Source organism: Perna viridis, chromosome 7 (assembly GCF_037379345.1).
Source record: "Perna viridis isolate PV_CMFRI_1.1 ecotype Kerala chromosome 7, ASM3737934v1, whole genome shotgun sequence".
NCBI classification, from domain to species: Eukaryota; Metazoa; Mollusca; class Bivalvia; order Mytilida; family Mytilidae; genus Perna; species Perna viridis.
In genome coordinates, this window is record NC_142451.1 from 11439351 (window position 1) to 11463998 (window position 24648).

Here is a 24648-nt window from a genome sequence, read left to right on the forward strand (position 1 = left end):
CCTTAGTATAGAGGGCATCTGTACCTATGTTTAATGATGTTTTGGGGCCAGTCACATTCTGCCCTGTGGTGTTAGGGTTTCCTCGGCGTTCATTGAAAACCAATGGCCTGCCTTGGGCTGACATTTTACCTAATCGTGTTGTTGTCTCTGACATATTAAAAATTTGCATTTTAAAATAAAATCATATCTGTCGGTAATATGTTCTTGCACTACACACAAACATCTTGCTGTCCGTTTAGTTACCATGCCTTCATAACTCGGTCCGCGTGAACGCGGAAATGAGTGCTTCTTGGATCAATCCGACGATTTGCATATGTAGTCTCGTGAATCTTATCGTATATACTTGTTAATAGTTGCTCGTGGTTCATTCTTGTACAGAACAGGTCAGGGCGCTATGCAGTCTTCAGATAGCAAAATGTCGTGTGGGGATAAGACTAACTTCGTAAACACGGATGATTTCACTGAAGGAGCAACTCTCACGGAATCTAGTAGCACACCTTTGAACCATGACGATGATGAACATGAAAACTGGGGAAGGAAAATTGAAGGGGTACTTTCATTGTTAGGTCAGTAGCCTTTTATAAAATTGTGTTTTAATCTATTTAAATAATCTTTTATTTCAAGTATTGCAGGAGCGGATCCGGAAATTATAAAATTAATTAAAATAAAGGGGGAAAGGGCAAGCTTTTTTGCCCAAATGCTACATCTTTCAAGTGACTGGGTTCCAATCTCCGTAATCCTACCCTTTGTTCCGCCTTTTTTTTATATTCGTGGAAATTTTAATTGCGCGTGGTATTTGTACAAGTTTGTCGTTTACAACTATTGATTAGTTCTTAGATATAAACTATCTTACCCTGTATAACAGATCGGATCGGAATAAAAACTTGTCCATATCTTATCGATCGGTTTGGATTTTCAAAGCCTAAAAATTTTAATTGAGACAGAATATACACATCAGGGAGGGAGTGTCGTATTTTTTCAGCAATTAACTTTACTGCGTTATTCCATTCCTTGATTTTGTTCGTAGTTTTCTTTGAACATTTTTGTAAGATTCCTCTGAATTCGACAGTACACTGCATGTTGGAGATAAGACCTGTCGTTATCATGTTCATAAGTAATTTTCCTCTCATGTATTTTTTCTATAATTAATCACGCCAGCAGAAGCAGTGGAAAATACCAAGAATAATAATAGAACGTTGCACTCGCATGTACTCGTCAATCAAGGTACCTATGACCCCGTCAAGACATATATCATGGTTTTTTTACCGTCTCCGTGTTCCACTTGTGTTAGACACTTGTCCTCCTGGCCATTAAGCCATCAACTCACGTATCTAGTGAAATCTTGATCTTATTTAAAATGGAGATTTCATAGATAGAGTTAATAGGCATCATAAATTCAAAACAGTAGCAAAAGAGGAAAGAGGTGGTAAAAATTTTCCCCAAATTTTTCCTCAATAAATCATGTTGTTAAATTTAGTAATTTTGATAGATCACCAAACTGAATTTAAGAGCGAATGATCAATGTTTATTGCCTGAACACTTACTTTTAAATACAACAATATGGTTAAAGTAGCAAACAATTACATCTATTTTTTGTTTTATCATCTCTATTCCTGTTCTTATACCAACCATCTTCACATAAGAAATTGCGTCAGTATCTTTTTTTGTTGTTGTTTGGATGAGGGGTATAGTTTGGATATTGTTAACAATTATACCTCGAATTAAGATAAGATTCTTTTGAAGATCTCTACATGTTATGTTGTCTTTTTCACAATTATAATAACAGATGAGGGATATGTAGGACTTTCCCCCTTTTTTTGACTTTTTTTGGGCAATATAATACAAATCGTCGCCATGGGCGACGATGAAACCACTTGATACATCATACATGCAATGTATACATGTAGTAATACAAAGTGCCAGTCCTAAAAGCAATATGATTATGAGATGGCTTTGTGTAATTCAGTTTCATTGTGCCTTGGTAAACAGTCTTTACAGTATAATCATGTAAAAGTTTTAACTTTATTTTCAGTCAAATATTCAATATAAATTTTAATATAGTTCCACCACAGCAGCGTGCAATTGCCAAAGCAGAGAATATTAGTTGGTAATTATTTTATTATTCTGCATTGGATCGCGCAAAAGCCGTTTTAAAAATAGCATAATATGAGGCAGGCGAAACTTATAAGAGGCCGAAGTTGAATAAAAAGATATATATATAAAAATATTTATTTTGTTACCATTTCCCTCTTTTGTGGCCCTTTTCTAGACATCTTGATGGTACTTGTCATTTCATGACGCTTCTTGACACTTCTTGTCGCTTATCAGTGATACTGGTATTACGTAAGGCGTTTCTGGATTAACTTTATAAGTCGGAAACGAAAAAAAGTACATGAATTTGTGAATAAATATTGAGGACCATATGATTAACGTTTAAAACGACGAAGATACAAAAATACCGAACTTAAGTCGCGTCAGACTGCTCCTAGATTGATTGATTGATTGATTCATAATATATCTCGAAATATACACATTTCCCTTAAAATCAAAGATTTCAGAGATTGTTTATGTTCATTTTTAATACTTTTGAATTATAATCAAAGATATAACGGTTAGATTTTTAAATGATGTAAATATTACTTTGTGCATGATTTGTACAGGGGATCATGCATACCTGTGGATATTAATATCCAAGTGTTCAAAGCAAAAAATGAATCTCATGTGAAGTCAGTTGAATGAAGTTAGGTAGGACAGTTCTAAAATTGTCTTAATAATCTGCCAAGTTAATAATCATTGTACGGGAAAGAGTAATCAAGGGAACCAAGATTCTAGCAGAAATAGTTTCCGCTAGAACTATTGGGTAAATTTTGAAAATTTAATGGCCTGAAATACCACGCGACTGATTTTGGCATCCCAAGGTGTAGTTTTAGAAAATTCGAGGTCAATAGTCAACATCAAAAGCTTATTAGAGTTACAACATTTGTGCATTAAGGATTTTTTTATCCTTTAGGAAAAAAAGTTCATGCCTGGAGCTTCCCTTCTGTTTCTGAACACTACACAAAAATATGCATGCAATGCCGTCGTGGTAAGCATCTCCTTTCTCCAGAGATAAGACAGCCATGCTTTTTGTAAATGTGTGTGCAGTTGGATACTGTTAATTCTCGATTACAGTTTGTACTTCAGAAATCAGTAGTATTGATCAATATCCAGTTTATACTGGAAAATAGTTCTAAATAATATGAGAAATGCAAATGTCTGATTATAAATTTATTTTACATCATGTTATCTTTTAAACTTTGTTCATGTTACAATTTTCAAAAACCCATAAAGCTAAAAGCACTTTTTTGTCATTTTCTTTGAAACCATTTGACTTAAATGGACCAAATCTGAATACAGTTTTACCAAGACATTTCTGCAATTACTAACATGGTCAAATATATTATCTTTTGAATGACAAAATATGCCCTCTGCTGCAAAACCAAAAGACTAATTTACCATCTAAAAACATCGAAATTATATCATATATTTAGATAAAAGTATATCTTCTTTGTATATGCATTATAAGTGTTTGTTTGAACCCTATATCGTCTACCCTATAACCCACCTCTAGACCTATATCACATACCTTATATCACACATCTAGACCTATATCACATACACAATATCACACCTATAAACCTAAATCGCATGTACCCAAGATCAAACCCCTAGACCTATATCACACACCCTATATCTTATACCTTCACAGACCATACGTGAAGTATGGCTAAAATATATGATATGGTGAACATGTAGTGACATGTTAAAATCTGTATTACATGCTGTATCAACCCTTGACCAATTGGCCCTTGGGATGATATAGTAATCTCTGGTTGATAAGGCATATGATACATATTTTGACATGTAATATTCAGTATGTATCAATTAAAGGTTATATAAAAATATAAAGAATTTGTAGAAGGAATTTGTTTACAATAAAAATGCAGCTTGATAATAATGAAATTGAATTTGAATTCTGTTTATTTTCAGGTTACATTGTTGGACTTGGTAACCTATGGCGATTTCCTTACTTGTGCATGAAAAATGGCGGAGGTAAGAAACAATGTTATTACTTTAGATACGTTACTTATTGTAATGTATCATTAGATGTTCTATATCCAGGGATTTCAATTCGTTCATTAACCAAGGACTGTCTATACACGGATGTTTATTAAACACGCATGAACCACTAAAGATAATTTGATGAAGTTTTCTGTGTGTTTCATATATGTTGTTTTTTTTTTGTTTCCTTCTCGACCCGCTTTATTTGCCCAAACCACGTATCTTCCCATAGCTTGTGAAAGGAATAATCCAAAAAGGGTTTTGAATTATCTAAGTGAGCGCTTAACTTTACGCACTGTCATTCATAAGATAAGTTCGTTGTTCCCCAAACCTTGTACATGTATATTGACCTATAAAGCTTTGTTTACAAGTTGGTTATGATTTGAACTAGTTAAACATTATCTAAACCACGTGTATAGACCAACACTGTAAAATCATTGGTCTGGTTCAAAATCTTGTGTATTGGGGCAACAAACTCCTTACGTACTGTAGACAAGGCTTAAGCTGGGAGTAAAATACATAGCTGGCCACAGAATATTTTTTCTCCAATGTTTCTAAACAAACTTTATTTTTTACAAAAAAAAACATAGCTTTTTCTTAAAAAAAACATTAAAACACGACCCGAGAATACCAACGAAACTTCAACAAGCCATGATAATTGCATTGTCTACAAAACGTACACTTAGTAATAATTTGTACAACACATGTCACACTTCATCTTTTTATGAACAAATGCAATATTTCATACATACTTTAAACATGGTAAAGTGGTGGATGGTATCATGAAAGAAATATATTGATTCAAAATGTGTAGAACAACAAAAATATTGTGAAACTGTTTACTCAATGTAATCATATACGGATTCTGAATCTTTCAGATAACTAGAATCTCGCCTCTTTGCTGAAGTTAGCTATATTAAAACTTCTGACTTACATTATATACAACATTGCCGGATTATAACTTGAAACTCCGTCTAAAAACATCATCCACCAAGCATTCAACGGCAACAATGGTAATTCTCACAATTATTTTGTTTTAGGCTACGATTCTTCATACTTTCGGACTACAAATCAAAAAGACATATTTTCAAAAAAATATCGGCATTTCAATGGGCACTAGTTGAGACCTTTCCTAGTCAATCTGTTTTTTTTTTTTTTATGAATCGGATTTCTTTCAAAAATTGTGTAAAAGACAAAAAGGTTAAAGAGGCTAGGTCCTTTAATTTCACCTATCGATATATTGACGATGTACTCGATTAATAACCGTAAATTTTGCGATTTATCCAACAGAACTAGAAATAAAAGAGACTGCTAACACAGCTTCCTCCACGTCTTTTTTAGACCTTCACCTCGAATTTTGCGATAGTAATAATCTGAATACAATAATATATGATAAATGAGATGATTTTGAATTTAAAATGAAAATATCGAAAATGAACTGTAATAGAAGCGGGAGGTTTAGCGCACTATAAAACCTAGTTTAACACAACTTTCCTTTTGAAATGGCTGTACCAAGTCAGCACTGTTGCGATGAACTTTTTGTCTGATATTGCCATACGGTTTACTATTCCTTTTTACTACTGCCTAGATTTTATCAGTTGGGTAATTTTCTTATAACCCTTCATTGTACAGCATCTATAATAAGCCGAGTACATACTGCTTTGAAGTATGTATCATGCTGTCCGTCCCCAATATACTATATATAATAAACTGCTTTAAAGCTACTGAATAATATCTGATGAAGCTTTCCAAATTCTATATCACATAGTGTTATTGTGACCCCCTATTTTGTTCTCCATCTGACTGACCTTTGGGGTTTATTGATGATTAGCATGGACTTCGTAACTTGTTGACCAGTGGAGACCATATTCTAATCTCAACCGCAGCACTCCTGAAAGCGCTGAATGGAATTTTTCTAAAAAAAACCCCGAAAACTACGGATTTAGTTTACCAGTATACCAGTACCCTCTGCTACACACAAATTTACAAAAAAATATAGATGTGAAAAAACGACTTGAAAGTTTATTACTATGAAACATTTCATTCTCAAAAAAGAAATTTTTGCGAATTTTCAATTTCCATTTGTCCGAGCTTGTATTTATTAATGTTTTTCAAGTTCAAAAAATGATTTCCAACATTTCCTTTTTTGTCTCAATCTCTTATTCTGTATATTCCTGGTCGAAAGTTAAAAGGAATTAGTTCCAATTGGCAGTTTATTCAGACATTGTAATAAATTACCTAATACCATTCACTTTTCAAACTGACTTATTGACGTCATAGATAAATCGATCATGGTGGTGCCCATAGGCATGGAAAATAAAGTTCCCTTATTATAAAGTGCGATTAAAAAAAAAGACATTTTTTGTTTTTTTCAATTCAATTTTCATGGACATTTGACGTATTAGTTTTAATATTACAATAACAAAGTGTTACGCGGTGATTGTAGAACATAAATAATCTTGAAGGAAACAATGTTTACTTGTTCGATTGTTTTCTAACCTGGAAGTCTGGATAATATTTTTCGTTCCACAAGTTTCTCTCAAATATATTTTTGCGATCGTAAGGTCGCTTATGATATTGACCATGCAGAGAACCAGATTAGGTTGTTTTCAATGGTCATGAAAGATATTAGGTAACGCCGACATGTATATTTCGTATAACTTTTCTGCTCAAGTTCAAAACTTATCCTGAGGATGAAATTCTCATAACGGTAATCAATATAAATTTGACCTATGACCTTAGAATCACTGAGAAGCCTGCTGCCAGGAAGTTAAATTGTAATACTGAGTACATTAAGATCTTCATTTATTTCGTACCTTTAACAAAAACAAAATGTAACAATTAGAATTTTGTTAACTTACGACGACCAAACAAAATAAAAAAAAAAAAAAAAAATAAATAATAATAAAAAAAAAACGTCCCAGCGACCACAAATGTAAACATTCCTGTCGGTCTGCTGGTTTTAAACATTTTGAAATATTATTATGTCTCCAATATCGGCAAAAAATACCGAAGCGTCAGTATTGGGATAATTCAAATACGCCAAAATCCCAATACATGGCCTAAACAAGTAGACAGGAATCTACACAATGTGGCGAGCAGAATAAAGCATATTACAGAAGAAATGTACAACAAGACGACGCAAAAAAAGAAAGAAAGAAAGAAAAAAAAAACACAACATAAACTCTCCCAAAATGCATCAGATCTCCCGTAACGGTAAGAACGCCCAGCGGCACCCGTCTTAATGCAAGTCAGTATATAACCATGCAGGAATAGTTTGGCATTAGTATACGTAGCTCCCCGATGTGAGTTACAATGGGTACTGCCAAAACCTATGTACACTAGGACGACTTCTTTCGTTTCAACAAAGTGATATGATGTAAACATTGTAAATAATGTGGAAATTTCGCGAAATCTTCAAAATTAAAATGATAAAAACAATATAAAACATTATCCATTATTAACTGTATATCTAAAACTGCAGGAATTTGATCTCGAACTTCATACTAGTATCACATAGCTAAAGCAATACATCATGCGTTTTCTTGAAGTTTAAAAAAATAAAATGTATTTCTGTATTACTTTGACAGGGCGACTTTTTCAGATAAAATGAATTTTATCGGAAAAAGTAATATTTATTTTAGCCGTACCTGCGTATAGATATTCGTGAAACTTGAATGCAAGACACGTTTTCATATGTTTTCATATATTATTTAATTCTATTATGACTAAAACTCAAAGTGAAATGCGTTTTGAAATATGAAAAGCCATGACATCGATACAAGATTAGTTATTATCATGTTGAAGTGTGTTATATAAATTAAAAAAAATATGGAACATCCACAACCAGTATAAAGGTTAAAATAAATCTTGTCTGTCCAGACATGGGCATATAAACTGTAATAATAACTCCGTTCTTTTAAAGCAATCACAATTCAATTTGCTTACTACAAAACATGATATTTGGTCTTGAAAGAGTTAGTGACATGACAGGTCTGCATTATCAAGGATAAAAATAAACCGGCTCAGATTTGATAACAGTGCTATGAGATCTGCTGTCATTCATGAAATATAGCAGATAATCCTGCGACCTTTTTACTTAGGTGTATTCAATCCACTGCATGAGAGTACGTGTAAACCGGTCCAAACCAGGTTACTACGTACAGTTTACAACACTCACCATAATTTAATCTCCTATAGATTCCAGGCCAATTATTCACAGCATATTCGAAAAAAAACTTATTTTGTTTGCTATTATTTGAATCTCGCACTGCGGATCAAACGATGTTAACTGCAGTACCAAGCCAAGTTACACAAAATAACTTGGTTTTCTCAAATAAATCCAACCAATTAGATAAATTGTAACAAATTAAATTGAATTATTGATAAATATAATTTCATTACCAAAATAACATTACGCTCTTTTTCCAGAATACAAAACTATTTAAGCGCATCTTTTCTCGATTCCTTGTAGATCTAAACTACAGATGTAAATGACAGACTATTGTTTGGTTTCAGGAGCATTCTTGATACCGTTTGTAGTATGTGTTATATTAGTAGCATTCCCGTTGTTTTTCCTGGAACTTGCCCTTGGACAATTTACTGGAAAAAGCACTATACATTGTTGGGAAGTATGTCCACTGTTCAAAGGTATATTGGCCGTAGAAAACATTAAAATATGAAATTAATCTGCCATCTTTACTGTTTTCCTGTAATTGACTTCGAATATTGCTGTAGGAAACCAAAGGAAAATAGTTATAAGGTTCACAAATATACTATATGAATTCAAAAGAATACATTTAAATTCAGTAATGATATGTATGGAAAGGAGGGGAGGGTAGTTATTAATTGAACATTTGTGAATTACTTGTCATTAGACCCATATTTTCTTCCAACATTGAAATTACTTATAAATTTGGGAAATATAATTAAAAATTGTACTTCATTAGGATTATTCTTGATGCTTGATGAACGTTATGTAAATTTGATGATCGATAATTTCAATAATTTACAACCATTTAAGTTTGAGACGGACCAATTGAGCTCAAATGTCCATTGGATTTTGAAAAAAGTAACTTATTTGTATACTGTATGACTGTTTCTCCTTTTTTGTTTTGGTTTCATAGGCGTTGGCGTAGGTATGGTCCTTGTGAATGGTTTATGTTGTATTTATTATATCATGGTCGTCACATGGTCTCTTTACTTCATCGTCAACTCATTCTGGTCCCCATTACCTTGGTCAACGTGTTCAAATTGGTGGAATACAGATCAGTGTTTGTCCGATTCCGAATATGAATCATTTAACAGAATCAACACAACACTCCAGGGGATGGTTAACAATAGCATGAACTACAACGTCAGTTTCTCAAACCTATCGAGTTTTACAAATGTTGGGCTTACAACTATAGGAAGAAATGCATCGAATACCACTATCACAGTCAGTAGCGAAGAGGAATTCTGGCAGTAAGTTGGTTGAAGGAATATTAATATACTATGTATTGCCGATAATTCGTATTTAAATTTTCATGAATTTGACTAGGAGTCAATTTGTTTTTTTATGTGTTAATGATCAATGCTGAATTTTGTGTAAAATGATTCAAAACATGATATATAGTCCGTAATACTTCACATTTTATGCACGCCTCATTTTTATAACAGTTAATCGATAAAATAAGCAAACGAGTTTTGTTTGTATTTGTGTGTGAATTTTTTTCTTTAATTTAGAATTGCCTATTTTGAACGTAATTATTTAAATGCTATAATAGTATGATGTATTGTCACATATTTTGCCCTTTCACTGTGGTAAAATCCACTGCTTCGATCCAGAAAATGCAGCATGTATCTACCCTAAAATAACTTGAGATGAAAGATATTACAGACATTGCAAAGTGACCTCAACTTAGAGTTTGATGGTAAAGGAAAATATCGACAAAACTATACGGCTAACGCGATGACTTTTCATTCCGTACTGTCAACTCTTCTTTTATTTGTGACAACATCCCTTCAGCACCTGCGTATGGAGTTTTGTATCAAAACTCATAAATTATGCCAGAGCTTGCCGTAACTATGCATACTTTTTGTACCGCGGTAAACTTCTTACAGTTAAGCTTATGGAACAGGATTATGTTCCTATATGATTGAAGTCATCACTACAGAACTTTTATGGTCGTCATCATGAACCAGCTGATCGTTAGGGTGTATCAATCTGAAACACGAAAATTGATTTGATCGACGTGTCATAGTTTCCTTTCCTCTATCTTTTACCCCGGATTTGATTTTTTATGAGTTACTATGCAGGTGTGTCTAGAAAAGCAGAGGATGCTTACACTACCGGTGCACCTGCAGGTCCATGCTCACAGTTTTTAGTGTAGTCAGAGTTGTTATTTTTCTTTTGTTAATTCGTATACACTATTTGGGTTATTTTGTGTTCTTTTTTGTGTGTGTCTGCATTCCATGTCTGGTCTTGGCCCCTGGATTACATTCTTTTAATGTCCGCTAGAAACTTGGTTCCTTGATTACTCTTACTATGAAGTGTTTCTTTGTAAACTGCTATTAGGTACAACGTTCTCGACGTATCAAAGGGTATTGAAGAAATTGGCGACATAAACGTCAAAACGCTGGCCTGTATGATTGTGGCTTGGTTGATTGTATATATATGTTTAATGAAAGGTGTACAAACTATTGGAAAGGTAAATATTACTTACTGAAATCATCAAGGACCGATAAAATCGTTTACAAAAAAGACCAACATTCTGAATATGCAAAGATACACGTATTAAATTGTATCTTAGTAGGCGCGTATTCATAGGGACAGACCTGGTGTCTTTCTCCTCTTAATCCGGGGAAAATTTTATGGTACAATATCGTGATCTGGTCACAAATTCTACATCCATACATTTTCTTTTATCGCTGCCATCGGCATTTAATTCACGCTCATGATCCACCCTTGATAAAACTGCTTTTTTTACAAGCTCTTTACTCATAAAATATTTTTTTTTGTTGCAAAACATTGGAAGAAACAGTGATGAAAGAAAACTAAATAAAACGAGACAACACCGACGGGTGGTCTAATATATCATAATGTCCTTATCTTTTTAAGGGCCAAATATTTGCATCTAGAAAACGTTATCAATCGTTTGCAATCAGCCAGCCAGTTATCTTAATATCATATGTTCCAATTCCAATTTTAAAATTAACATTTTTTTATACGAGAAGACAAATGCTGACTTGCTATTTGCTATCTATCAAAATATATTTCACAGCTTAATATAAGAATAAAGTTCCTAATTTTTATCTGAGTTTTCTATTTCGTTAAATTCAAATCGCGTTTTTTAATTGATGTTAATGATCTTATCAAATATTTTTTTTCATTATTTCATCAGCATAATTTATTGTTTTGTGTTTTGTTTGCAATAAAGATTTTATCAAATAATTCAGGCGGTGTATATAACAGCAACTTTGCCATATGCTCTGTTGTTTGTTCTGTTGATACGTGGTGCTACATTACCTGGTGCTAAAGAAGGAGTTCTTTATTACATAACACCAAGCTTTTCACAAATCACTAATTTTCAGGTGAGTATTTCCACTGAATGACAAGAGGATTTCATGAATCTACTTTTAAGTCACTCCAGTAACTGTAGATCGGTGATTTCAAGCTTTTGCATCGATATTTTCCAAAGAGAGGTAGCCACCAACAAATTTTCAAATAAAAAAAGAATCACTTTTGTGCAATATACTAAGTATAAAGTACTTTAACAGTGTTATTGAGGTCAATTCGATCATTTCGATTTTGGTTTCGCTTAGCTCCTGACTGTTTGAAGTTTTTCGTTTACGCCGATATAATGCTTAATTTCACTTTTTATGTATGTTTTCGCGTTGTTGGCATTGGCAACTGATTAGACAATTCTTTCCTTTTTAAGGTATGGGCTGAAGCTGCGGTCCAGGTTTTCTTCTCTACATGTATTTCATGGGGACCACTTATTACTATGGCATCGCACAACAAGTTCAAAAATAACTGTTTAAGGTATTGTGATTCAGTTCTACCAGAAAGTGATAACAAATACTTAAAATATATTTGTTTTAACAGCAAGAAAGAGCTTTTATCTTGTGTGTTGGAAAAAAAGTCCCACCCCCAAATTTGCTTCTCAGTTGTACTGTTTTTGTATAAATATACTGTAATAGATAAATTGTATTTTACTAGTACCACGACAACCCCGAGTTAATGATTTTCTTTGTTATACTTTCATTTCTTTGCACTGTTTTATTAGCTCTGACTATCTTTGATTTCAGTGATGCAGTACTTCTTGTTACTATCGGTGAATTAACCAGTGTAATGGTGGGTTTTGTTGTGTTTTCAATCTTAGGGTATATGGCTCACGTGAGTGGTCTACCTATTGCAGAAGTTGTAAAATCAGGTAAACTTTGTACTTTTGCACGTAGAATTTTCTCATGCAGTCCCAACTAGACATTTTATATCATATCTTGTTTTAGATCTATTCACCGATCCTGTTTGTTTTCATAAAATACCACAAAGCCTTTTATTATGTGTGTCGCTTGTGTCTTATAACAGTCGACTATTAAATCATTTTGCATTGAAATTGCTTTTTTAATTAATTAATTAAACTTATTACTTTATACACTTGTATTTTACAGGTCCTGGATTGGTTTTTATTGCCTACCCAGAGGCTGTGTCAACACTGCCCTTACCTAATCTATGGGCGGTGCTGTTCTTTGTAATGGTTTTGATGTTAGGTCTTGACACTCAGGTACGTGCACTTGTCCTTTTTCAATGCAGTGTTCTACGTACGTTACTATATAGAACATTGCAGATTAATAATCAGTTGTTCTAATTCATTTTCACCTGGCGTCGATTTCACAAAAAGTCGTAAGTGTGACATTAATCGTAAAAAATGACGTCACAATGCTATTTTAGGTTGTGATGTCATTATTTACGATCAACTTTATACGTACGACTTTTTGTGAAATCGACGCCAGGTGGATACCAGAGCGAATATGAAATCGAAGTTATAAGAAATGGTTATTAGGTCTTTCACAAAATAAACACATTGAATTCATATTATTTGTATGTTGTCAATTGATAACATACGAGAACACACGCCAAGGAAATGCAATCTGTGATTGAAAAGATAAGCTCAATTTATATGAAAGAGTAATCAAGGGACCTTAGATTCTAACAGAAATCGAAAGAATATAATCCAATGATAAAAACCTGACAAGGAAAAAAGTCAAACACGACAAAGAACATAAAATAACACGAACAAAGAAACAAAAACAAATAAGCAACGTAACAATCCATGACTTCATGATGACGACCATATATTTTCTGTAGTGATGACTTCAGTCTTGTAGGAACATAATTCTGCTCCTGAAGACCTGCAACGCGTAGTTACGAGAAGCTCGGGCATAACATATGAGTTGTGATATGAAAACTCCATAGCATTTGCTGAAGGGATGTTGAAACAGATGAAAGGAAACTTACTCATCGCATTCGCGTATATTTTTTTAATAAATGTTTTTTTTACCATCGATCTGTAAGTGTAGGTGAGATATGAGGCTGGCTTCATATTGTCTGTAGTGTCCTTTATCTCTAGATCTTTGTCTAAATGTGATGTATAAAATCCTCGAAACAATAATAATGATTTCTTGTGCCTGTTAGAAGTTTTCTCTCTTCCCTATGTATTTGACAGAATTAAATATTGAGTATGTAAGTCAAAGATAGGCCTTTCAAAAGAGCCATTTGAACTGACAAAGAGTGATCAATTCAAATTTGTGGAAATCGGTTGCAAAAATCATTCTATTGAAAGAAAAATATCAAAGCTGTTTTTGAACTATGATTCCGAGAACTACATTTGTAGATGTGAACTTTACTTAAGTATAATGTCTAGAACAAAAAAAAAACATTTAATGTAACCATCATTAATTAACAGCGTACAGAAATACCAAATAGGGTTATATGTGTTTTTTTTTTCATTTTCTTCTTAGGTTACAAAAGAAACTTTAATTTGTTGACTTTTTGCAGGTAACATAACTTATATTAATGAGCATTTATGTAGTTGTAGTCAATGAGTTGGTTTAATATTAATTATATTTAATAATGTTTCCTCTTTTCAATATCATTATTTAAGTAGCTGTCCACCTACGAATTATGAAAGGAATGATTAAGGGTTGAAAGATTTCATGTTTCCATTTTCATTACCTTTTGTTTGCAATGCATCATAGAATCGACCAAGAAATACGCAACGTTTTACTGTAGAAGAGAGATAACTCTGATTTTGTTATAATTTTGATTTTTTTACTATAGGTATCAGTCTTGTATTACATATTCCTGAGCGGGTGTACGTCAAAACATGGCAGCTAAAAATATAGTGCGCTTCCTTTTTGCCTTTTCCTGTTTTTGATTCTTGGCAAATGACTATCATTTTTCATCACAAGTACAGGGTAAATATCAATCTATGACACAAAAAAAAATGTTTTTTTTTTTTTTTTTTAGAAAAAACAGTATTTTCATGAACAATAATGCTTCAGAAAAGGGGTCTATTTTATGAACTCAAAATAAAAGTGAAAGTATAAAAGTGTATTTTTAGTTTGACCTGTCTTGGTGTACCACAGTTCGTGCCTTTTTTTCTACAATGGACCTAAAATTATTTTTGACTTTTCCTTAATTGAAAAACATGGTCAAGAGTTAGATTGCTTCTTGTCTATTTTTTAAAAAAATCATGAAAATTTAAGGTATACTATAGAAGCCTATGGGGAAAAGAATACAAGACTGAGACCTATAAGATCATTGTTCAATATATAATATAGCCTCAAGCTCCATTATATCAAAAATAAATTGGAGTAATTTTTTTTTCGAATGATTCACTTAATTGTCACAACATTCTTAGGCAGACAGCTACATTTTTGTAGTCATTTGAAATATTTTTATTTTTTGTATTATTTGTTATTAATTGATTTTTAGTTTGGCACTGTGGAACCTGTGATTGCTATTTTTACCGAATCCTTTAGAATTGTTAGACGTAACCGAATGAAGTTTACTTTATTGGTAGTTGTCGTTGCTTTTCTTCTTGGGTTGCCTTTATGTTTCCAGGTTGGTTTAAGTTAGCTACAATATATTCATCCACAGAAATTGATCACTACAAAGATTCTTTTGTTTTGTTCTTGTTTTTTTGCAGTGGAAACATGAAAAAATAACGTTTGTCATTAAAACATTTTTTTTATTTCTTAAGATTGATTTCAGTGCAAATTGATTTAAACTGTAGAGAAACGAATAAATGGTCTTAGGTTTTGATGTGCAAAAGCATACTAGCTAAGGAAAATAGCGGAAATAGAAAATAAAAATTTCTTTCGATTGAAAGTTACATACCCTGTATTCATTCGTTTTATTTTTTTATGACCGCAAAAACTGCGGTTGTATAATGGTATCATGCTGGTATCATGGTAGATACTTCTAATTCCGAACAATATGTTAGATCTGTATGTATACCACTAAAGGAAGCCTGGGATTGATTTTGAGGGTTGTGACATGAAATGATTAGGAATTCAGGTACTAAAAGGTCAGAAACAAAGCTTTACCATGATGTCCAGACAACATCTGGAGTAAATGTAACTGGAATTGTACCACAAGGTATCATACCACAAAAAAGAAAGTTGGAATTGAATTTCAAGGTTGTTTCTTGAACTGTTGAAGACTGAGAATATTGAAACATTCTATATTATTATTGTTAAAAGGGTTCATTTATATCAATATAAATGTATCACTCTAATATAATTAAATTTGATTTGTAACAAGCTTTCTAATTGATTAGTTCTCTTGAAGCAAATCAGGTTATTTTGACATTAACTTAGTCCACGCTCCGGGATTCAAATAATCCCCAATAAAATAACGTTTTAATTACGAATCAATTATTTAAATTAGGACTGTTCTTCATTAGAAATTAAATAATAATGAATGTTTCTAATTTTTCAACATGTTATACTTAATAATCTGTTCAAAAATTAGAAATTATTGTAAAAAATAAAACAAAATTAATGTAATAAATCGAATTTTGGAACTTATATTTATTATTTACTTTTTTGATTACCCGGTATATTTTTATAGGTGGATCCTTTTGGGTGGAGCGTTGGCATTGTTTGTCTCTTACGAAATCGAAATATTTTAAAATATATTTCATGCCAAAACCTGAAACATTCTTAGAAAGGAAATTTTAAGTTCAATAAATGTGTTTATATAATTTTATATGTATTATTACATGTAACTCGTTGGTGTTTACATATATGATCATAATATCATAAGTCGTATCCCATGAGGTCTTACAGAAGTGAAATTACAAGTATTTTTTTACATCAACTTTTGAATTATGGATAATGGGTCAAAATAATGTTTTAATGGACATTTTAAAGTTCTTTGAAATACTGCATTCTGTTTTTTTTTTAATCTGTGTCAAACCTTTAATTATAATTCGAATTCTGAAATGTATTAAACTTGAATATTGTGTCCATATTTGCCCAAATTGTTCAGAGTACGACGACTGCGGTCGTATCAAGCTGTGCCTTGCGAATCATTGTAGTCATAATACAAGCTACAACAACGACAACATTAATTGTAAGAATCAGTTGAAGTTTTGTTTCCTTAAAAATGAAAACTTTAATCTGTTATACTGATAATGTTAATTTTTTTTTACAAAATATCTTTTTAAACTTGACTTTGTTTCAGATGAAGACGATGTGGTAGATTTCATGATACACTATGACACTTTCTACTTTTCTTTTGGTAGGGAGGAGTTTATTTCTTTCAGTTGTTTGATTGGTACGCTGGAGCAGGAGTACCCCTGTTTGGATTGATTGAATGCTTGGTATTTGGTTGGATTTATGGTAAGGAACTGCATTCTTTTATGATGTAATCTCACTTTCCACTTCGGCCACGTGCGGGGCCGGCTTTCAGAAGAATAGGGCCGCAGCAGCGTCAAGCTTATCGTAAAAGGCGACTAAATAGTGCTCAGAACCCTGACCAGTGGCTTTGGCTTCGCCCACAGAGCAACTAGGTTGTGTGCCCAATGTGGTGGGATAGGACAACCTGACCGCAAACCATAGTGGTGCAATGTTTGGGGAAAATGCCACGTTCCTGGCTGTGGTATTCTATCGGAGTAGGAACCTTTGCGCTCCACAGGCTAAATTGTCCGACCCTACCTACCTCTCCCTATTGCCAGGGGCAATCAAAATTTGTCGACTCTATTATCCTTGTGTCCCATCCCATTTTTATTTCATCATCATTTCATATTCATTTTATTATCCATTTTATGTTCATCGCCTGGATATATCTGTAATATTGCTGCTTGGGCGTTAAACACCAACAATCAATCAATGACTAACCACGTCGTTTTCAAATGGTCACCCATGTAGTACTAAAACACACTCAACATGGGTCTATGAATTTTATTTGAGTACATAATCTGTATTTAAGTTGTCAAAAGTTGAGAATGTGTACGTAAAAAATTATATTTGTAATTAACTACAAAAATGTATGAATATTGGTCACATATGTGAGTAATTCGCCTCTTTGCTGTTAGCTTAAAATGTGAAACATTATTTTATAATTTTTTTTTTCGAACTTAGTACCATAGACTTATATATCTAAGTTACGCAATGGTATGCACCTTTAAGACCTCTACAATTATCCGGGAATTCACTGTAAAATATTGAAATTTATGTTTTTAACACGTGAAGTGATAGAAATATTGGAAGTTGTTCTTGGTCCACAGACGAATTTGCATGGCAATGTTGGAAGTGGTTAATGGTCCATGGACAAATTTACATGGGAAATAATTGTAGTCCGTTTGATGTAACCCGGCAATACTTACTGTAATAAAAAAAAATCTTAGTTGACATATATTTGAACATTTTAACAAAAATTAAAATAATTATGGTCTCACTTTTAACATTTAAATTGCCACTATGATGCAGCATCAATACGACGGTTATATATGCAATTCAATAATAACTTCTATTTTTTATGTACAATGATTGTTCTTTTATTTGGTTTCAGGTGTTGAAAACTTTTCCAGAGATGTAGAACTAATGATAGGCCGACCTATTCCAGTCATTATTAGAATATTATGGTGTTTTATCACACCAGTGGTGTTAATGGTAATTATACTTAAATGTACAACTTAAATGTTCGAAAATGAGATAAATACAGAATTTGAGTTTGCTGATCCCATTGTGTTGGATCATTTAACTTTTTCTCATTTTTAAAATGGTTTGGTACACCAGCTGCGACATCTATCCAGTGGTTTCAAAAACAAACAAAACAAACAAAACAAAACAAAACAAAACAATCCTATAGATGTTAAACTTAATACCATCTTTAACAAAAATCAATTACTATTTTAAAAAGAGCTAGTTTTATTTGTAAAGGTTTATTATTGACAGCTGATTGTTTTCCAAAACTTCCATTGGATATAATTACGTTTAAGTCAGAAAAGTTATCTCTTATTGATTATTGATCTCATCATACTGCAGAAATTTTTGAATATGTTTTTAAATCAAGCATATTAAAAGTTTAACAGATCAATTTGTCTTTGCATTGTTTATCTTTATGATTACTCACTTCCGTAAGTAGAACAACTTCTGTGTTCCTAAGATTCAAATAGTGAAATCATAATGTCAAAGTACTTTATTTTCACGATGTTTGCCTCTCCTGTCCTGTTGAATAAACGGATATAGTTTATCTATATAAGTGTCACCTGCATATTCAAAGAGTAATCAAGGGAACCAAGGTTATAGCGGTAATCAAAAGAATGTAATCCAGGGACAAAGACCAGACATGGAAAACAGACATACACAACAAAAAACATAAAGTAACTAAAATCATACATGCAAAGTAACAAAAGTAAATGAGCAACTCGGACTCCACCAAAAACTGGGAGCATGGACCAGGTGCACCGATAGACAAAATATTGTGACAGAATGCAAAAAATTTACAGACGTCCAAAAAGGCTTACGATTCACTGATAATTCAGTCATCAAATAAGGCACAAAAAATATTAGAGTCACTTATATACTAATTACACTTTTATATGTTATATTGTACCTGACTCTACTTTAATAAATAAATTTGTTTTTTTTTGTTATTTTTGTTTTATAGATTTTATTGATTATCATCCTTACAACCTATACACTACCAAAGTATGGAGACTACTCTTATCCACCTGTTGCTAACATCTTTGGTGTTCTAACTGCTGTCCTTCCTGTTATACCCATACCTATAGTAGCTGTCTTGGAAATCAGAAAAGCTAATGGAAATGATCTCTTAGAGGTAATTAATTCTTTACTGTAATCATTTTTTTTGAAATCTAGATAACAGAAATTGAAGAGATAAAGAAGACACAAAGACTAAACAACGAAAACAATAGGCAGCATATAGAAAACTTGGGAAACATGGACATCGACAATAAACAGCTAATTGAAAACTGATAAAAAGTACATTGACTTGACTCTAGTCTTGTATTTTTTTTATTTAAACACGTAAACACTGAACCTCGTTGACATAACAGACAAAAGAGGCACTTCAAGCAAGCACAAGTCTAATCATTAAAATTATTATTATCATGATAATATAACATTAAATGTTCATTGTTTTACCGAATAAATTTACTTGCAATAGTTTCATTATTTCGTGCATTTCCACAATAAGAGGTTCAAAATATACGTTGTTTTATCTTCACATTAAAAAAGTATGAAACATCAGAAAATATTGTCGATTTATTTCGTTGTTAAAGTTTTATACATTTTAGTGTTTTACCCATTTTAGATGATTGGTATAGCATTTATATTTTCAGAATAATAAGTACGAAATGTATTGGCCTAGTCTTTTGGTATTTCACCGACACAGGAAAAATTGCAACATATGTTTTCATTTGTTGAAACATATGTTTAGAAACAGTATAGTGAAAATATATTTTTTTGCTTTAAAAAATACATGAAATCATATCTTTCCGCAAATCATACTCTTTTCATATATGAAATCTCTTTAAAAACATATAAATAACATATATTTTTCATGGTGGTTCTAAATATATGAAAAACATATGATAAACAATTGTTTTTCAGGTGTTTTCAAAACATGTAAAAAATATATGTTGCATTTTTTCTGAGAAGTTCACTATTCTTCATTGTTAATCATGCACAAAATCATTCTATTTTCAGAAATTGAGGAACACACTAAAACCATCAGATAGATGGTTACCAGTGGATAAATTAGCAATGAACAAATATATGGGTAGAAAAAACATTTATAATGGAAACATTGTACAAAAACTCCGATGGAGTCTCCTAGGCAAATAGAGACATCCGTTCTGTTTATTGTTTGGGGTAGGAAGCTGTGGTCGTAAAACAAATAGATTTAAAATATTGCTTTATTCTTGTTGAAATGCTTTTTATCGTAAGTACAATATCATTAAGACGACAATGGTAAGAGGATGTGGAGGAAATAGTCGATCAATAAGAAGCAAACTGAAAACAATTTTAAAATGAACTATGTTGTGCAAACCCAATTTTAACCGCATGTCAACAGAGAGAACATGGTTAATTGTACACGATAAATCTTTGGTAAAAAATATATAACACGTATAAATTCTGATGAAACAAGTTTTAACGTTCTGATACATAATAAGATGTAACCATCAGCAAATAAATGCAGAAAGTATTTGTTGTTTGGTTGTAATATTTTTTAGGCTTGCATTCACTTCATTCACATCGTTTACAATAATATAATTTAGGCTATGCCTTTGATGAACGGAGTTCAATGTCATAATAAAAGACAAACAGCGCCTCCAGCGCAATCATTTCCTTTCGTGTTCACAAGTTTCGTCACTTCCGTCAGAATAGTTTTAGCCATTCATAGTTCTGGTCGTCATCATGAACTCGTGGATCGTTATAGTGTACCATCTGTACCATCTACACTATGAAAACGGATTTGTTCAACGTGTCATATTCTTCCTTTCCTCTCTCGTCTACTCTGGACTTGGCTTTTTATGAGCAACTCGGCGGGCATTTCTAGAAAAGCAGAGGACGCTTATCTTACCGGTGCACCTGGTCCATGCTCCAAGTTTTTAATGGAGTCCGAGTTGCTCTATTTTATGTTCTTTGCTATGTATGTCTGTTTTTCATGTCAGGTCTTTATCCCTGGCTTTCATTCTTTCAATACTATTCAAAATGTTTTAACAGTTGTTATTAATACATAACCACATAAATTATCAATACAACTAAGCATGGGTGATGCATGGAATGCCGTTGTGGTAAGCATCTCCTTCTTCCAAAGATAAGACAGCCATGCAAAGACAAATAAAGCAGGAACAACGAACGACCAAGAGAAAGCGTTTTTACTTTTGGTATTACTTTATTTTAAGGTTGATATCGACATCTGAAACAAAAACAAACGATTGATTACTTACAACAGGGTTTTGTACAGAACATTTTGATAAACCTTGCATGTACATTTTGCTGCTTGAGGACCCGTCCTTTCAAAAGAAAGTAATATCTTTTAAATTGTAGTACGCTGGGAAATGTTTTTAGGGAGACGTTTCCGACAATTTCTATTTTTTAAAGGAGTAAGAGTATATCATGTCGGTTAAAAAGGCAACAAATTATTGACATTGTCTGTAAAAAGAGTAGATAATTTGCAAGATGAATAATATTTTCATATTCAAACACAAAAGTAAAAAGAAAAAAGTTTAATCAATGGAAACCTACCATCACCTCGTCACATTGCCCAGCGAGAGATGCAAAATGCAACATTTTGCCCTATATAATATCGCATGTTAATGGACGCATGATTACAATTTTGGATTAGCCAGTTAAAGATTCAGAATATTACCAACATATTAAAATAATCACTTAGATGTGATAGATAAAAATCTTTAGATTTGGAAAGTTCATTCAAGGGCGACAAATAAAAAAAATAAAAATAAAGAGTAAATGCCTAAAAAGCGAGTTTAAACAGGTGAGTTTTAAGAGCCTTTTTAAAAAACATCCTGCGATTTTACATTGCGTAGTTCAATAGGTAGATTGTTCCAGAGGGTTGCTGCTGATTTATCGAATCGCCTCTCACCGTTAGTTTGTGCTCGAACTTTTAGAACTTGCAGAAAGTTACCATTATCTGAATGTAAAGATCTAGAGGGACTACAGATAGAAATCAGTTCTTGGAGGTATGCTGGTGCTGTTCCATGGAATTCTTTGAATACATATAGTAAAATTTTGTACCGACAGCGATACTGTATTGGTAACCAATGAAGAGTTATTAGTACAGGTGTGATATGATCATGCTTCTTAGTTCTTGTAATAAGTCTTGCTCCCATATTTTGAACACGCTGGAGTTTTTCTAATAAACTTTTGTTGATGCCATATAATAATGCATTTCCGTAGTGCAGTCTAGGAGTAACTAATGAGCAAACCAAAGTTTTACAGGCATTCTCAGTTATATATGATCGAATACGTCCTACGTTTCGAATTTGATAGAAACAGGCTTTACTGATAGCACTTACTTGGTTTACCATATTTAAAGTTTAGTTGAAGAACACCAATAATTCCTTATGAATGCGGAACATTTCGGCCAGTAGACATATCAGACCATGACAATTAGTATAATGTTTTAAGACATATATCACTAAAAAATTTACCATATTTGAAGGTTATAAGTATAATATATAAAATCAGAGCTGACAAAAATTATAAAATTGTTTTTAATTAATGTTTCTTCGGGAGCGTTAAAAGTTCTCGCATTCATTATATTAAAAATTATAGTAATAATAATAATAATAATAATAATAATCAATAGTAAATATGCACGAAAAAAATCCCGATTAGTGCTGTATCTTTGAAAACATGGATAACGAGAGACAACTCGTAACAGTACGCGTCACAAATTAAAAAAATAATCCGATGTGTCCACTAATACGAAGTGCCCCTAAGTGCCCCTACACTAACAGCTAAATGGAGGATCTGTAATTCCAGAAACCCAATTATCTACATTTTTGTTCATGTTTTATATACACAATGTATTCGTGTGTATGGTATGTGGTTCTATAAATCTGCTGATTAGAAGTTACTCCTTAAAAGCATACCAATATGTGTAGAGCTACGAAACTGGAAAGGCAAATTGGTAAAAAAAAAAAAAAAAAAAAAAAAAAAATTGAACACTTTAATGTTTAATTGTATGTTATTCTTCATATAAAAAACACCGAAAAATATTAAAATAGAATATTGCCGATTCTGTTAATAATTTAAGATTGACCCTGTTGGTCCATATACATAATGACTTAACTCCATGATTTGCTAATGTGAAATCTACGATTTGATTTGGATTAAAATCTAGAATACACGTAAGTGGTACAATGAGAATATGTGATAAAGATTCTGTGACAGCTTCAATAAAGTCTATTCAGTGCTGCACATAGGAGCAGTAACAGATAATATATATGGGTACCCCTCAGTGTACCGGATGGAGAAAAAGAAGTGCGAGGGGGAGGAAAGAAGGACGGACATCCCTATCACTACATATCACCATTTTGCAAATGAGGGTATGATGAACAACATAATGACTATATACTTGTAAGGAATTGATACATGTAGTTATCTCTCACCCTTTGCTATACGGTAATATCCTGCACAAAGCACAGAAATCTCGATACTCACCCAGTGAGTTAACTAAACCGTGGAATAGGCTCATTCGTAAGGGATATAGTTATTATATTGCTGTCAAATCGTTGAAGATAGCATTTCTTGGTTTTAACATTGATTCGCTCATATGGTCTTTACACAGAAATTAAAATACTATATTTTAAAGCAGTTTTCGACATGACATGGGTTGTTGTTCCCTTATTGTATGACTAACGATGTACCGTGATTCCCACATGGGAAAAATTGGGATTGATTTTACATACGATGGGGACATAACTTTTTCTAGGTTTAAATTGGGCTGGAGCTGGCATGTCAGTCAACTGATAGTGGTCCTTAGTTTTAACATTTGTGTAATTTATATTCAGTCTCTTTATTTCTGTTGTAAACTTATTTTTAGGAGTTTTTAATTGTAATATTTTTCCACAGGTGCCAGATTTTAAAGGGGGAGGTTGTGATCACGCCAAAGTACTTTAACCCCGCCGCATATTTTGCGCCTGTCCCAAGTCAGGAATTTCTGGCCTCTGTATGTCTTGTTTCGTTTTCACCTTTAGTTTATTTTTATGTTACTTGAGTATATAGGGGTTATTCTTTCGCGGTACCTGTGTATAATGATGTTTTTGGGCCAACTGCTGCCTGTTCTGAGATTTTCCTCGTCGTTCATTGAAGACCAATGGGTGGCCTTTTGCTGACATTTTCATCCCGGTATCTTAACACGTTTTTTTATCATTATATAAAACTAAGTCTTCTTTACTGTGCTGAGGAATGGGGTTTATTTGATCCTATTACACCTAAAATTAGATCTGAAGCTTGTGGTTTAAACAGTACATATTCAAATCTACCATGCGATAAAAT

At 32.6% G+C, this 24648-nt stretch overlaps 1 protein-coding gene across 2 annotated transcripts; it reads left to right on the forward strand.

Annotated features, from left to right (window-relative positions):
• Nucleotides 1–249: 249 nt before the first annotated feature.
• Nucleotides 250–20830, forward strand: LOC148611324 (sodium- and chloride-dependent glycine transporter 1-like). Of its 2 annotated transcripts, none has more exons than XM_088591765.1 (14): nt 250–566; nt 4030–4092; nt 8576–8751; nt 9228–9564; nt 10658–10790; nt 11539–11673; nt 12021–12124; nt 12391–12515; nt 12754–12866; nt 15080–15208; nt 16896–16992; nt 18164–18264; nt 19265–19435; nt 20326–20830. In XM_088591765.1, the coding sequence occupies exons 3-14, from the start codon at nt 8595–8597 to the stop codon at nt 20461–20463; spliced, it is 1740 nt and encodes a 579-aa protein (XP_088447891.1). In that variant the 5' UTR covers nt 250–566; nt 4030–4092; nt 8576–8594; the 3' UTR covers nt 20464–20830. The 2 variants fall into 2 exon arrangements, with proteins under 2 accessions (XP_088447891.1, XP_088447890.1); XM_088591764.1 differs by having other exon boundaries at nt 8620–8751.
• Nucleotides 20831–24648: the final 3818 nt, after the last annotated feature.

Coding starts and splice junctions, on each gene's coding strand:
- LOC148611324 (XM_088591764.1), top strand. CDS start 395: ATGCAGTCTTCAGATAGCAAAATGTCGTGTGGGGATAAGACTAACTTC. Junction 12,867..15,079: donor TGTTAGGTCTTGACACTCAG/GTACGTGCACTT, acceptor ATTGATTTTTAG/TTTGGCACTGTGGAACCTGT. Junction 18,265..19,264: donor TCACACCAGTGGTGTTAATG/GTAATTATACTT, acceptor TTTGTTTTATAG/ATTTTATTGATTATCATCCT.